General features: G+C 36.2%; 3 protein-coding genes and 1 non-coding gene across 4 annotated transcripts; 2 read left to right on the forward strand and 2 right to left on the reverse strand.

The window, feature by feature from the left end:
• The first annotated feature begins 742 nt into the window (after positions 1 to 742).
• LOC147541763 (mitochondrial 28S ribosomal protein S29-like protein) lies at positions 743 to 5,735 on the forward strand. Its single transcript, XM_086634493.1, has 7 exons — positions 743 to 1,408; positions 1,510 to 1,673; positions 2,002 to 2,213; positions 2,707 to 2,961; positions 3,050 to 3,136; positions 4,240 to 4,412; positions 5,210 to 5,735. Exons 1-7 carry the CDS (start codon positions 1,011 to 1,013, stop codon positions 5,319 to 5,321), a joined length of 1,401 nt encoding a protein of 466 aa, XP_086490619.1. The 5' UTR covers positions 743 to 1,010; the 3' UTR covers positions 5,322 to 5,735.
• Positions 753 to 825, reverse strand: TRNAA-AGC (transfer RNA alanine (anticodon AGC)). The gene has a single exon. It is a non-coding gene; the product is annotated as a tRNA-Ala (tRNA).
• Positions 5,736 to 6,741: 1,006 nt separating the features above from the next.
• On the forward strand, positions 6,742 to 9,119 carry LOC147541765 (Intron maturase, type II family protein). The gene has a single exon (XM_086634492.1). The coding sequence runs from the start codon at positions 6,742 to 6,744 to the stop codon at positions 8,935 to 8,937; it is 2,196 nt and encodes a 731-aa protein (XP_086490618.1). The 3' UTR covers positions 8,938 to 9,119.
• A 459-nt stretch (positions 9,120 to 9,578) lies between these two features.
• LOC147541766 (alpha-soluble NSF attachment protein 2-like) lies at positions 9,579 to 14,230 on the reverse strand. The gene is made up of 9 exons (XM_086634494.1): positions 13,840 to 14,230; positions 12,720 to 12,769; positions 12,557 to 12,629; positions 12,170 to 12,249; positions 11,680 to 11,831; positions 11,108 to 11,267; positions 10,969 to 11,016; positions 10,470 to 10,550; positions 9,579 to 9,889 (listed from the first exon to the last, which is right to left on the reverse strand). The coding sequence occupies exons 1-9, from the start codon at positions 13,982 to 13,984 to the stop codon at positions 9,809 to 9,811; spliced, it is 870 nt and encodes a 289-aa protein (XP_086490620.1). The 5' UTR covers positions 13,985 to 14,230; the 3' UTR covers positions 9,579 to 9,808.
• Positions 14,231 to 14,937: the final 707 nt, after the last annotated feature.

A 14,937-nucleotide genomic window follows, 5' to 3' on the forward strand; every position in this document is an offset into this window, starting at 1 on the left:
CTTCCAAATCAGGAATAAACAAACAATACTTCGTACCTATTTTTTAAGTTTTGGTCTTTAGGGCATGTCCAATCTGGTGGGGATTGGGGCTCCCAATTCAAATTTGGGAGCCCCAGCCACTGCCTTCCAACCCGGGAGCTCCGGGGCTGGGCTCCCGGTGGGGCTGGGAGCCCATGCTTCCGGGGTCCCAAATGGGAGCTCGGGTTGGGGGGCTCCCAACCCCAAATATGGGGCTCCCAGCGACAATATTTGGGGTGGATCCTCTAAAAAGGGAATCCACCCCACTTCTTTTTATTTTTGTATTTTTTTTAATTTTACTTTTAAACTAAATTTTTTTTTCAAAAAATATTAATTGTTTTAAATTTGTTTTTGCAATCATTTTTCTAATTTTTTCTTTTTTTTTTTCTAATTTTTTTTTCATCTTTTCAAAATTCTTTCTCTCTCTAACATAATATTAAATTTCAATTTTATATCATTAAAAATTTATAGTTGAAAATTGAAATTAAAAGTCCGAACACATACATAAATTAGATTCGAGAGTCCCTGTTAAGAGCCCGAAGTTGGAATTGTAACAAGCCCGAAGGTTCCTAAAAATCAAAGACTCCCAAAATTGGGAGCCCGAACCCCACATTGGACTTGCCTTATATACTACTCAAATGCAAATTTAAATTTAGGATGTGAGAGACTTCAATTTTTTGTTTTTTTAGAAAAAAAGAAAAGAAAAACTCTCCAAAAAAAAAGATTGAGAAAAATGGAGATGCGGGGTATCGATCCCCGTACCTCTCGCATGCTAAGCGAGCGCTCTACCATCTGAGCTACATCCCCGTGGTGTTGAACAGATCTAGGTTTACAGTAATAATGTACTACGTCAAAACCTATCTTCCCAAGCCTCCAACCCTTTTCCTCCTAAAACCTCACGATTTCTTCTTTCTTCTTCTTCTTCATTTGTTTCTCTTTCTCTCTCTATTTACAATAACAGTAGCAGCAGCAGCTCCTCCTGTTCAACGAAAATGCTGAAATCCATCGTTAGATCGGCGGCATTTTCCGAATCGAATCGATCACAAATCACAAACTCACTCATTCCTACTGCAACTTTAAAGATGATGACTTCAAGTTATTCATCCAAAGGTTCAAAAAACAAACCACCACCAAAAACAAAATCAAAATCAAAATCTTCTGTTAATCCAGGTAAAAACTCCGATGATATTCAAGCTTCTTCTGAAGGTGGTGGTGGTGGTTCTAGAGATTTAGATAATCTTATTGAACAAGAATCTCGTAGTCTTCGTCTTGCTGAAGATGTCAATAATAAATCACTTGATGTTGGTCCTAATGGTAGACCTCTTTTTACTAAAACTTCAACTATTTCTCAATTGAACAGAAAGGATACTTGCACTTACATGCCTTTTGAGTAAGACCTAATCAATCATCTCCTTTCTTTTTTATTCTTCTTTCTCTCTCTAACTCTCTCTATTCAGACCTAATTTGCTTAATCTCTCTGTTTCTGTGAAGTATGGAGGCATTGAATGCGGTGTTGCCGGAGGGATTACCTACTGGAATGACTACGGAGTTTGAAGAGGCTAAACGAAATGCTTTGCTTGTTCGCCAGAATTTCTTGGATCTTCGTGACAACTTCAGACGCATAGTCGATCCTCCTTTGCGTTCATCTACTACTGGTAGACCTATTAGATCTTATTAGCTTTAGTCACATTTAGGAATAATTTGCCCTAATTTGTCTTTTCATTTTATTATAAACTGACCGACCTTCATCTTTGAAGCTGTGATTATGTGTCTGGTTGAGAAGATAGAGTTTGTTAATGAACAATGAACCCATTTAGTGGAAAATTTGAAACCTTTTTCGCTTTTCCGGGGTTTCCTTAGGGTTTTAGGAACTGTGATAGCTAGGTTGTGTGTTTGGAGATTCAAAAGAGACATTTCAGAAAAGAGTAAAATGAAGAGAGGCATTCTACTATTGTAGTATTGATGTAATTTTGTATGTTATAGGTAAGAAACTTAAGAAGCAGATTGTGTTGGACGGTCCAGCTAGTTCAGGAAAAAGTATTGCACTTGCTATGCTTGTTCATTGGGCTCGTGACGAAGGTTGGCTTGTATTCTATGTTCCAAAAGGTAAAGAATGGACTCATGGGGGATTCTTTTACAAGAACCCACAGACTGATCTATGGGATACTCCTTCACAAGCGGCGAAGACTCTCCAGGTATCTTTTCGACTTACTACAAAAATTTAACGTTTATCAATACTACAAATTATGTTTGATATATATATATATATATATATATATATATATATATATATATATATATATATATATTATATATGGTTCACACTTCAGTCTTCGTATCCTTATTGAAGCACATTGTCTCACCAAAGTCGGCACTAAAATTTTCCATTGTGGGGGGTATCCTTAAGCATTGAGCCTCATGTTTACAGTTTATAGATTATGTTTTTTGGTCGAATGGAGTAGTGAACTGTATGTGGTAGCTCCTCCTCGTATAGTTTAGATTGATCTACAGTTCTTTATCCTTTTTCTGATAAAGATAGATTCACCTGTTTCCAGCGAAAAGACTTTGCAAGGCTCTAAAAGTGTCTCTCAATAGTTTTCTGCTTATTGTTTACAAATTCATTTGAGAATTGTGATCGTATATATATATTGTTCATTATTTTTATTTTTATTGATTAAACATCTACAGGATTTTTTGAAATTCAATGAATCTCGCCTAAGAGAATTATCTTGTCAAATCGTTGATCCTATTCCGTTGGGAGAGGGTGTTGGTGTTGGCTGGTTGAGGGGGGTCGACTCGATGGCCATGCCTGAAGGTTCCACTTTGTATGACTTGATTCAAACAGGAATTTCTCACACACATGCTGCTGTTGGTGTTGTAGTCCGTCTACGGAAAGAATTATCATTGGTTAAAGATGTACCTGTGCTTTTTGCAATTGACCAAGTAAGTTCTATATGGCAGAGTGGTATCATTAAAAAGGTTTCATGAAACGAAGTAATTATAACTAGTTCTTTTTATTAAATTTCTTCAGTATAATAGCTGGTTTACGTTCAGCGAGTACGGAGAACCAATAACAACCCGTTCTTGCCGGCCAATTCATGCAAGAGAGCTTGCAACGGTTAGTTCACTAAACTTTATACTTGAATATCATGATCTTTTAAAGATATGACTTCAATTAAAAACATCTGTTAATTTCAAACTTTGCTCTATAATAATTACATAGAAACAACACTTCTACGTTTCATATATAGCCCTAATTGACTCATTTTGCATTGGTTTCTTATTCAAAGATGTTCCCCACACTCGTCTTATTTTGTTAACTGCTATTTGTGAAGAAACAAGTTGACAAAAAGAACGCTACCGATATGTCGTAGCGTTTCTGAGTGGTACTTTTACTTTGTGGAGCTCTTCTTTTAAGTCTTAATCAGCTTGTATATGGCACTATTACCGGTACAGCGATACTAATATATATTCTTTCAAAGTTAAAAAAAAAAATCTTAGTTTTATCTTGTCTTTTATGTGAGATTCAAAACCACAGAGGAGATACGTGCATACCTCCGCAAAATTCAAAAGATAAAGTTATAGTAATTGTATAATAGCTCTTTTTGGAGGCAAAAGATCAAGCATGGAGTTGGTGAATTTGTCGATGAGAAATAGCTCCCTGGTTGACTTTATCTACTTCGTTTTCAAATAGAAGAGTGACCTGAATGACAGTACCTATTTTGTTTCATATTGACTGTTGAAATTTTGTTACTGTGGTACTCAGAGTTGTAGTGGAAAATGAAACAAATAGAGACATTAGGTTCTCAATAGAGACAGGTAGGCACCAAGGTGACTGAACAGAATTGAAGAAGTATGTCCACACCCTTCATGCCATATCACAATGGATGAACAGTCGAACAGGTGGTTTATGGATTACAGACCCTTTTTACACAAGATACAAAAGGTTCACCAATGAAAACTCCCCTTTGGCAAGGTTTTCTGGGATTGGCAATTCGTTAAGTTGCCCTCTCTGCTTGTTTTGTTATGTAGATCGTCTTTCTATTCCCTGCAGGCATATTTCTGGTTCTTTTGTTGATTTCTTTATTTTAGTAATGGAGTATGGATACTTGGAATTGTAACTATCATCTTGTTCATCCAACCATACATGCCAATGGCTACACGACTCCATTAACTTGGATCCCAAGCTATTCATAGAATTTATAACGGTTAATGATATAGGTGAAAGCATTTCGACCTATGATCCATGATGACATGATGGTGGGAGCTTTCTCTCATACAACAGCAGTAGGAAAGCTACGTAAAGATCTTCCAGACGTTCCAGTAGATGCTCGTCTAGATTTCCCTCGCTACAGCTTAGATGAAGCTGCAACTGTTTGCCATTACTATCTTAGGTATGTTTATTTTCTCTCAGTTACATTTTTTGTCATTTCCATTTTTGATCACATGGCGATTTGCTTATTCGAGCCTCCTCATTTCCATCCCTCTCAATATTATAAATGCGAAGCAGCCAAGTACTCATTTCCACGATGTCCTCGTAGCCTTCATGAATTAAACTAGCTAACTTAGTTGTAATGTGATTGAAGTAGGGAGATAACATGAATTATCACAAGGAAGTAGTAAATTTATAAGGAAAACATAAAAATAGCTAGGCAGTTTGACCCGTCCAACAAAGATCTATACATATTTTTGTCGTTTTTTTTGTCTCATGCTGTAGCTAGAACCCATTTATGTATTTAGAATTGATATAGATGAAACTTGAATCTGTCTCTTTTAGCCTTTGGACTTGATAAACTTTTCGACTAATTAAATACATTTTTGTACAAAATGCTAAGATACTAACCCTGGTTTGTCAAGTGGAGAGATATACATGTTAGTATGTTACCACTTAACCAAAGTGAGTTTCAATAACTGCTTAAAACATAAATATGTCAAATCAAGCTAATCTCTGGTATGTGCATTTCTTGAGTACTAGTTGCTTCAAAGTAAAAATAAAATAAAACTTCCAACTTATCCGTTATTGCTAAACACATATAGTGTAGGGTTTTATTATATATATGCTCAAATATATCTGAATAGCTATCTTAATACACGCACGCGCACACTTGAAACTCATACTTTCACCAGAATATGTTCGTCATTTGCTGTTTAGTTCACAAATTTGATGATGATGTGTTGTTGTATAATACAGGCAAAGACTAATTCGACGTGAGGCATTTTGTGATGAAAAATGGAAGAAGATATTCTACTTGGCCAATGGAAATGGTTCCGAGATGAGATGGTTAGCTCCTTTCATAAGATAACTATCTCGAGCAACCTCTCAACATATTATGATGTTCAAGGATAATCCCGGGGATATACGTAACGTCATCAATAAAATAGGCGAAGACTTCAACCCCCAATCAAAGACTTCATCATTCATAGGTAGGTCTGTTTGATTGGAACGGGACAATTTATTTTCTTAACTCAGTTTCGACTGCTTAAACACAAAGATGATGGTTTCTACTCGTGGAGTAAGAACAAGAAATGTTGTTCTCTTCTTGCTTTTTGGTTTTATTAACAAGTAGACACCATTTTCAGTTAGAACACAGCCTTGTGGTTCCTTTCTTTCTTTTTATTGGTAGAGAGGTTCAGATTTGATGGTATCTGCCTCCTACCAAACATTTTTGTAATGCTGAATTTAATCTTCCCTTCGATTGCAAGAATTTTTTTGAACTTTTTCGTTCTTTTACAAAAAACAGCAGTTTCCTTCTCTTCCACTCCCTTTTCCTCTTATGTCACTTCAAACCAAACTAAGGAAAAGAAAGATGAAAATATTTATGTATTTTCCTTTCCACTGCTGTTGCTACTGATAAGGGGCAGGACTTTTACTTTTCCCCCTCACTTGAATAATAGTAGTGACCTGATGGAGTGCTAGCTCCCGTGCCCCCTCCACAGCTCCACTTGTTATCAAGAGCCTACTCCGGTGCCATTGACTGACATATATATATATAGTAAGGTTTGGAAGCAAGCTACCCTTGCCTGTCTGCGAAAACTAAGGTTGGCTTGGTTACAAGTGTGAAGTGTCCGCTCGTTTTGTTCTCCAAGAGCCATGAATTCTTTACTCGTTTTGTTCTCCAAGAGCCATGAATTCTTTAGCGCGAGTCGAATGGCCAAGCACACGAGCAATGTTGAAGAAGCTCAAATAAGAAGAAAAAATAGTCATTTCTCTGTTTTCTAGATGTACCATATGAGCTCCATAATTTGGAGGAGTTATGTTGACGACTAGTATAGTTTGCCCTATCTTATACTAAGTTACTTGACAACCTAACCAATCATTTTTTTGGGGGGGAAGTTTTCCTCTAGGAGGAGACTTCAAGGGCCAGCATTGGTTCGAACGAGTGAGCAGTTTTATAGGCCCCAACTTGTGAAGTAAAATGCTCCTACGGACCAAGGGTTTAATTAGGGTTTTAGAAATTCACATATTTGAATATCTAATTTTTCTCATTTTGATTTTGAGCTCGAGGAGTTGAATGAATTAGTCTGGTTTTCCCGGGAGCTTTTATAGATATCTAGGGTTTCAAACAAACTGTAAGAACTCAAATCCCACCATCTCCTTTCTCTCGTACACTTTCAGCTGGGGAAATAATTAGAACGAGCTGTATTTCTACTGTTCTTTTGATTTTGACTCTTCTTTAATTTGACATGAAAATGTCCTGAATCACAAAACCCTAAATTACCCAAATGCATCGACGTCTTGCCGTCTTTAGTTGCAGAGTTCTTGTAAACTTCACTACCTACCAAATCAAAAAACCAGTTTTCTCTGAACCTATAAACAGACTAAACCCTAGAAGAAATGGAATTGATTTCTTTCGATTTCTATCAACCTTATCGATGCAAAGACGAGTTCCAGACCAAGATGATCCATCCACCATGATGAAAGAAGACGGAGTTGCAGTTTGTTCAGCTATGTGGATTGAGAATTTCAGAGAACCTGATAAAACCCTAACAAATTTAACAACACATCTTAGAAGATTAGAATTATGGGTTTTAGCTTATCAAAAGGTATGTGCTGATGAAATTGGTACTTTTATGCCTCGTAGTGCAATTACAAAATCAGCTTATGAAGATTTATTATCACTTAGAAATGCTGTTCTTGATTCTAGGTTTAAATGGGGAGCTAGATTAGATTTCTTTATTAGATCACCAAAGGATAAATTAGATCTCGAAACACTTTCGAAACGAAAGATTAAAGCTATTTTGACAACTACACAACCTGCTGCTTTCCAAGATCGAATTGTTCAAGAAGTTCTTTTTATGATCTTAGAACCTGTTTATGAAGCTAGGTTTTCACAAAAGTCATTTGCATTTAGACCTGGTAGATCTCCACATACAGCTTTAAGAGTGATTAGGAGGAGTTTTGCTGGTTATTTATGGTATATAAAAGGGGATTTGAGTACAATTTTGGATGGGATGAAAGTGGGTATGGTGATTAGTGCTTTAATGAGAGATGTTAGAGATAAGAAGGTGATTGATTTGATAAAATCTGCATTAGTAACACCAGTGGTTACTAGTCGAGTTGACGATGGGGAGAAAAAGAAGAAGAGGAAGTATCAAAAGAAGAAAGTATTAGCAGAAGATGAACCAAAACCTGATCCTTATTGGTTGCTATCGTTCTTCGGGTTTGCTCCGGAGGAAGCTGAGAAGCTTCCTTCTTGGGGTCATTGTGGGATTCTTAGTCCTCTTCTAGCTAACGTTTGTTTAGACGAATTAGATCGTTGGATGGAAGGTAAGCTCAAGGAGTTTTATCGTCCTTCAAAAAGCGACGTAATTTGGAATAGTCCTGATGGGGAAGAAGAACAAGGAAATACATCATGGCCAGAATTTGTTCCAACAAGTGGACCTGACAAGACGAGAAAAATGGATTATATTCGATATGGGGGTCATATTTTGATCGGGGTTAGAGGACCTAGAGCAGATGCAGCAACATTGAGGAAACAACTGATTGAGTTCTGTGATCAGAAGTATCTTCTTAAGCTTGATAATGAAAGCTTACCCATCGAACACATAACAAAAGGTATAATGTTTCTCGATCATGTTTTATGCAGGCGAGTTGTATATCCGACTCTTCGATATACTGCAACTGGTGGGAAGATCATCAGCGAGAAAGGTGTGGGAACTTTATTATCAGTAACAGCAAGCTTGAAACAATGTATCAAGCAGTTCAGAAAATTAGATTTTGTTAAAGGAGATAGAGACCCAGATCCACAACCTTGTTTCAGAATGTTTCATGCTACTCAAGCTCACACAAATGCTCAGATGAACAAGTTCTTATCAACAATGGTGGAATGGTATAGATATGCAGATAATCGTAAGAAAATTGTGAACTTCTGCTCTTACATTATAAGAGGATCTCTAGCAAAACTATACGCTGCAAAATACAAGCTCCGTTCACGAGCAAAGGTGTACAAGATTGCATCAAGAACTCTTAGCCGACCATTAAAGGAGAAAAAAGGACAATCCCCGGAGTACCACAATTTGTTGAGAATGGGTCTTGTTGATTCAATCGACGGGCTTCAGTACACCCGAATGTCTCTTGTACCAGAAACTGATTATACACCATTCCCTAGCAGTTGGAGACCAGATCATGAGAAGACTTTGCTTGAATATATTAGACTTGAGGACCCAAAGACTATGGAGGAGCAAAGGAATTGTCTCAAAGAACAAGGACTAATTTCACCTCAGGATTATATCTCGATGCTGGTTTGGAATTACAAAAGGAATGCTATTCTACTTGATCAGCTTCCTTTGACTTCAGATAAAGGTAGTTATCTGCAGAAAGCTGAAGAAGAACTACTAAGCTCCAAAAAAGAGGACTTCAGTGGAAAGAGCAAAGACGAGGAAGACAACAGAGAAGGATATCAGGCTGCATTGATGTAAGATCAGATAGGCCAAACCAAGAAAATTTTGATTTTTATTGTGCTTGATGATCGAGTTTTCCTCTGTTCTAAACTTATACTGAAACGTTTGATCTCAAACATGATAGGCTTGGGCTAGTCCCAAAAATGATTAAAAATGTAGCATGTATTCTTTCCAAGATAAAATGTACTTCAGTTTAATCATATTGATTCCATTAGCTTTACTGTAACTGTTCTTAGAAATATCAATACATGTTCTATCTCTTCTTCTTTGCTGGTCTTCCTTTGTTCTTCCCCTTTGTCATAAGAATCATTTATCGTAATTTTGCACTGTTAAGGTGATAAGTGTTTCATTTTGAATCACAGTTTCCCAGAGATCAAATAAATAATTATAGGATTGGTGGAATTCAACCAGTGAACCTGCAACTTTAAATTGCATTTGTTATTTTTCTCTCTGCCTGATCTGAGATTTACTTGGGATGTTTGAACTGTCTCGAACCAAATTTCAGGTAGTTTGCTTTTGTCTAATTCGTTACGTCTAACCCGTTTAAAATGCTGACTTGGGTTGATTTTAGGTTTACTTGATTCAAACGAGTCAGATTCAGGCAGTGATTAAAAACAAACACCAGGTAAGAACGAGCAAAGCGACCTGAAATACCGAGGTTATTCTGAATACATTTTATTATAAGAATATGTAATAAGGTTTTGAGAAGTTTAGAGCAACAAGCACCAAATAAACCCCAAGTAATTATGCACACCAATCATTATACTTCAATATTAAAATCCTCGAACCAAGAAAAGAAAACAGTTTAACGTGTATGAATTTCGACAAAGAAGCTCTGATTACTCGTAATACCATGGACAAGTATAAACAACATGCCATAGAACACAATTTAAGTGAGATCATCCTCCTCGAGTTCTTTAGCTTTCAGTGCTTCTTTTGCTCTTAACAACATCGTTGTCTTCCAAGTGTCCTGTGTAGCAAAAATATGGAAAACAGAATCAATCAAATTTATTCGACAACAAAATAACCATATTGAGGATAAAAGGTAAAGAAATGTTTTATAATTTCCACAAGTTCGGAAAGCGGCAATTAGAACTAGTCAGCAGTGCTGCATCCTAACCTTGGTTCTGCCATGGTTGAGCCTGTCATAGATGACTCTTCCAACACACAAGTTTCCACTTTGCACCACTAATTAGTGCAATTCCAAGAAGTCATTGCCTTGGGTATTAACCCTAATAAGTTGTACGAGTACCACTTATAGGGGTTGAAGGACCTAAGTTCAAGGTTTGGTAATGATAGCAGTAAGTCATTTGGGGCAAAACCAACAACATTTTGATTGATTTGTCACTGGTGGAAAAAAAAAGACCACCCAAGTTATCATTCTCTTTATGCTATAGTATATATTTTTGTGTTATTTAGCTTCTCCCTCACAGTTCAAATAGAAACAAACAGCAGTGGCTCAACCTCACAATCACAGTAGCGAGTTCAAGAAGCGGAAAATAGCAGAAACTTGCAGAATTTACAAGATTTTTAGAATTGAGAAACTATACCAGTCGGGTCATGCTGTCAAATTCCTTGACAGCATCAGTGAACTTTGTAACATCTTCATCATCAATTGCCGCAGCCAAATCCTGTCACGTAGAAAGTTTCTTAGTTAGCTGAGAGCTAAATAATCAGCAGAAAATAAATCTCACCTACGAATGAATTTGAAATTTTAGTGATTTTACTGAGCTTCTTAGTTAACCGAGTCTGAAACTGATGAAAAAGGGATTGAGAAAATGAAATTTTGCTAGAAGGATGAAGCAAAACACATAGTTTTAACATTGCACTTTTACAATTTGAATAGACAACCAAAACTACAATATAGAATGTTAAGAGATTTGAGAATCAATATATTTACAGAATGACTGCAATATAGATGAGAACGTCGAAACAGATGCATGAAATATTGAGAATCAGAACGGACTTGCAGTTGCTCGCCCAGTATAGACCCTAAACCGTTTTTTATTTCTTAAAAGGAAGTGCTAGATCTTAGACTTTGCAACTTACAGATAAGAGTTTGTACTCCCGTGTTCCTGAGAAAGTTGGATCAAGGTCCTACAGAAGCATTTAAATAAGCCTAAGCCATCCTGACATACACATAAAACTTGAAGAATATCAAAAACTCAAAATAATGCCGAAACAAAACCTGATATTTCTCCAACGCGTTGGTAATTGCGACAACGTCACCTTTACACAGTTGGCAAAGCCCAGCATTGAGGAGATACCCTTTTACACTATACTTCAGAAGGTTATTGTTGAGTGACTGTTTTGCAATCTCTTCATATATCTCAACTGCGTTGGGATACCTGGAAACGGAAAGGTAAATTGTAAGTTTCAATTTAATCTTTGCTTCAGTTATATAAACTGTATCGGCAAGAGCGAGAAGCTATAGAACATTGTAAAAGCAACACAAGAAACTGGATATCCATTTACAGCTATTAGCTCTCAAAAGAAAACTTGCTCCGAAATTTTGAATGGTCATAGAAATATTTGTGCATAATTACATATTTTTGACAAGTTTAGATACTTCATGACAGACAAATGAAACCCGTAAAATATGCTAATTCTTTTAGCAACCAGTGCAGCATTTCAGGTAAGAAAACATGAAAACCAAAAAGATATAAAGAGAGAGAAGTCTAGAATATCATAAGATAAAACCGCAATACCTCATCAACAAATATTTCAGAGTTCAGACAATTAAACAATAGCAAGACTTACTGTTCTAGTTGAGCAGAAAATTGTGCTACTTTGAGCTTGCATTGGTTTGCTGAGGTGCTAACTTCTTCACTTTGGAAGAGATCGGCTGCCCGTCCGAAGAAAACCATAGCTTGCTCGATGTTTTGTTCATTCTCATATAACTCCCCAATGTCCTGTATAAAAACAAAGATGTGTGTTCATGTCATTCATTAGTATATAAACATTCAAATGCATACAAAATCATAAAGATGAGAGATCATATCAATGCCTTTTTCTTTAATTTTTTTGTTGATTGGAAGAGTTTATCAATACAATTTGGTATAAAAGTTTGATATAAAAAAATAAACATAAACCGGTTGAAAGTAAAGGAAATCTGCATGAGAGAAATCAACGATTCTGCACGAGGACATGGAGAAATAATCATGATAGTAAAGAAAATAAAAATTATTTGGAGAGAGTGTTACAGAAAACAGAGAAAAGGAAAGAACTGCAAATCTTGTAGTTGCATTACCTTACAGTATCTCGCAGCCATGCTAAACCTTCCAATTTCCATGAAATAATTCACTGCCTGCTCCAAGCATGATATAGCCTCTACAAATACCCAACAACAAAGTAGCTGAAGATTAACACACCTAGAAGTTATAACTCCAGACTGGAAATTTTTCTAAGTCATATTCATTAGACGTAAGAGCCCTCACTTGGGACATAACAAAGAATTTACCACAAAGCCACATTCACAACCAAATTCGATTTATAACATATTAAGAAAACGGTAACCGTTGAAATATAACAGAAAATAATAACTCAAAGAAACAAAACATATGATAGACTCAGTAAAAAGCATATGGTATTCTATATGCAACAATGAACTGGTGTCGAACAATACAAACATAATCACCTGTTGCAGAGATCTTTTTGTAGGAGTTTGCAGCATCCACATAAGCAGAAGCAGCTTCGTGTTTGCTATCTAACTGTAAAGACATAAAAAATATAACATGATATGAAATCATGAACTAAACATAGTAAAAGATTTATGCATATAACATTGAAATATCATAAACCTTTATATGACAGCCAGCCAATTTGATGTATACTGCTGCAGCTTTATCCCCTGAAACACCATCACATTGTAGGATTTAGTAAGAGATCAAAATTATGTACCATGAACACTAATACGAGTATCGGGTTTGCAGCATCTCTACGAGGTTCACACATGAATAAAAAACACCATAGGGATACATAGTTGCCCATCTTTTTCTTGTCCAAGTTATCCGGCCCTCTATTTTCCCAACAATTTTTTACTCAACTGCTGTTACATCATACATAAAAATGCAGTGCTATTATATGCCCATAACACAATTTCGCGAATACACACAAAGTGAAGGATAGCCCTCTTCATGGAACCTCAATGACTTAGTTACCGATGTCCACAGCGTAACAAACCGGGTCAAATCGAGGAACTTGTTGCGGAATTGGTCTCCGCTTCTTAAATTGAATGTCTCACCCGACGACTACAAACACATTTTAGTCCCGAAACCACAGCCACTCAACGGGCTCCTAAATGCCAAGGGAGTTTCTCATTCTCTGGGTCATGGAACAGTAATTTACGTCGGTCCGTGCCCCTTTTGGCGACAAACTCACAATGGCTACAACGTAACTCTTTGGGGATGCAAAGCTGTGGCAATGGACACGATATGAGGGTGGCACACATTACGCATACACTGAAATAGAGTTGCTCATAGTACATAGGGTAATAGTATAAACATAATTTTCAGGCGAAACAAGTCAATTTCTTGCTCTATTTACTAAGTCAAGTCTCAAACCAAATGATTTACTATGGTATCACAACTAATCAAATTCCTCATAATGCAGTTACAATCTTAAATTGATTAGAGGATGTAGAGTTCATTCAAACAGCAGATCTTAAATGATCAATCATAATTTAAACCAAAACCCTAGCAATATAAGATTGCAAAGAGTACTAATCAGAACTAATAATTCAAGTTTTTCATGCTCCAATTGAACACGACCTTACTTTTTCTTTATTATTATAGTTCTCAACCTAAAAGATGATCAAAAAAGATTATTTCCCCAAATCTTTCCACAATTTAGTTGGAGAGAACAAACAAAAGTCATAATCTGATCGGAATAAAGATATCGATTAATGAAAGAAAGGCATACAGGCTTTGGCGATTTTGTAAGAATTAGCAGCTTTTTCGTAAAAATCAGATGCATCTTCGTATTTGGAACTGAATAAACCCCATCCATTTATCTTCTTCTCTGCTTTCCGTTCGAAATCTTCTCCCTTTGCCATCTGATCACCCATCTTCTTCCCCTTTCCCCTTTCTGACTATGGAGAAACTCTTCTCTCTACTCCTTTTCTTTCTTTTCTTCTAGAGAGAGAAAAACAAAATGGATATTCCAGTTGATTTTCAACAGTAATAAAGGTGATGCTAAAAGCACCATCCCTTTATGATTTAAGCACTTGAATTTTAAGTGTCCACATCTATCGTTTTCTTTCCTAACCAGAAATTCTATTCATCCCTCCATTTTGTTCCCTCCCGCAACCCTCCACTGATGTGGTGAACTCTCTCCCATTACTCTACACTCAAGTGATATGTCGTCACATCAACGGGAGACTGGGGGAGGGACCAAAATAGAGGGAGGGCTGAGGGAGGGACCAAAACGGAGGGATGATTAAAATGTTTGTTTCCTAACCCATTATAATATTTGATTGCGTCGTATACAAAGATCAACCGATGCTTGTTAGAAAAACTTGGTACATATAAATTTTTTGAAAAATAATTCTGGTGCATGCTAATAGAGACGTCTACTTGTAGCGCAAAAATCATGATCTACTAAACTTAGGTATAAAGAAGTAGAAGTGAGAATAATTAGACTCTCGGACTCTATAGGATGGCCTTAAGAGTATCTATATAGCATTTACAAAGGAGTATTGAGTTTTTTTTTTGTTGAACAAGGAGTATTGAGCTTATTCAATTAATAATGTAATATATTCATGAGTGCACGTGTCATATAAAATTTACTGACTCTATAGAATGGCTTAGATAATTTCTTAATTTGCAACAACATTGCAATACCTTGCGACAACTTTACAAAAATATATTGGATTTTTAATCAAACAAAATATAAATATTTGAGTTTTTTATAAAAAAATACAAATTTTGAGTTTTTAATCATAAAGTGTAACTTGTCCTTTTAACTTAAAATGTTTAAAGTTGGATATTGAGCTCAATTTCTTGATATTATTTGATTTGC

Source organism: Eschscholzia californica, unplaced genomic scaffold (assembly GCF_041429995.1).
Source record: "Eschscholzia californica isolate CP2 unplaced genomic scaffold, dmEscCali1.0.p SCAF_4, whole genome shotgun sequence".
NCBI classification, from domain to species: Eukaryota; Viridiplantae; Streptophyta; class Magnoliopsida; order Ranunculales; family Papaveraceae; genus Eschscholzia; species Eschscholzia californica.

What these genes read in the sequence shown, in the direction of transcription:
- LOC147541763 (XM_086634493.1), top strand. Translation starts at nt 1,011, where the DNA reads ATGCTGAAATCCATCGTTAGATCGGCGGCATTTTCCGAATCGAATCGA. An exon ending in TTTGCGTTCATCTACTACTG is followed by an intron (nt 1,674 to 2,001) that starts GTAGACCTATTA and finishes TGTATGTTATAG; the next exon opens with GTAAGAAACTTAAGAAGCAG. An exon ending in GTTTGCCATTACTATCTTAG is followed by an intron (nt 4,413 to 5,209) that starts GTATGTTTATTT and finishes TGTATAATACAG; the next exon opens with GCAAAGACTAATTCGACGTG.
- LOC147541765 (XM_086634492.1), top strand. Translation starts at nt 6,742, where the DNA reads ATGCATCGACGTCTTGCCGTCTTTAGTTGCAGAGTTCTTGTAAACTTC.
- LOC147541766 (XM_086634494.1), bottom strand. Translation starts at nt 13,984, where the DNA reads ATGGGTGATCAGATGGCAAAGGGAGAAGATTTCGAACGGAAAGCAGAG. An exon ending in TGGCTGGCTGTCATATAAAG is followed by an intron (nt 12,630 to 12,719) that starts GTTTATGATATT and finishes ATGTCTTTACAG; the next exon opens with TTAGATAGCAAACACGAAGC. An exon ending in TTGACAGCATGACCCGACTG is followed by an intron (nt 9,890 to 10,469) that starts GTATAGTTTCTC and finishes TTTGCTACACAG; the next exon opens with GACACTTGGAAGACAACGAT.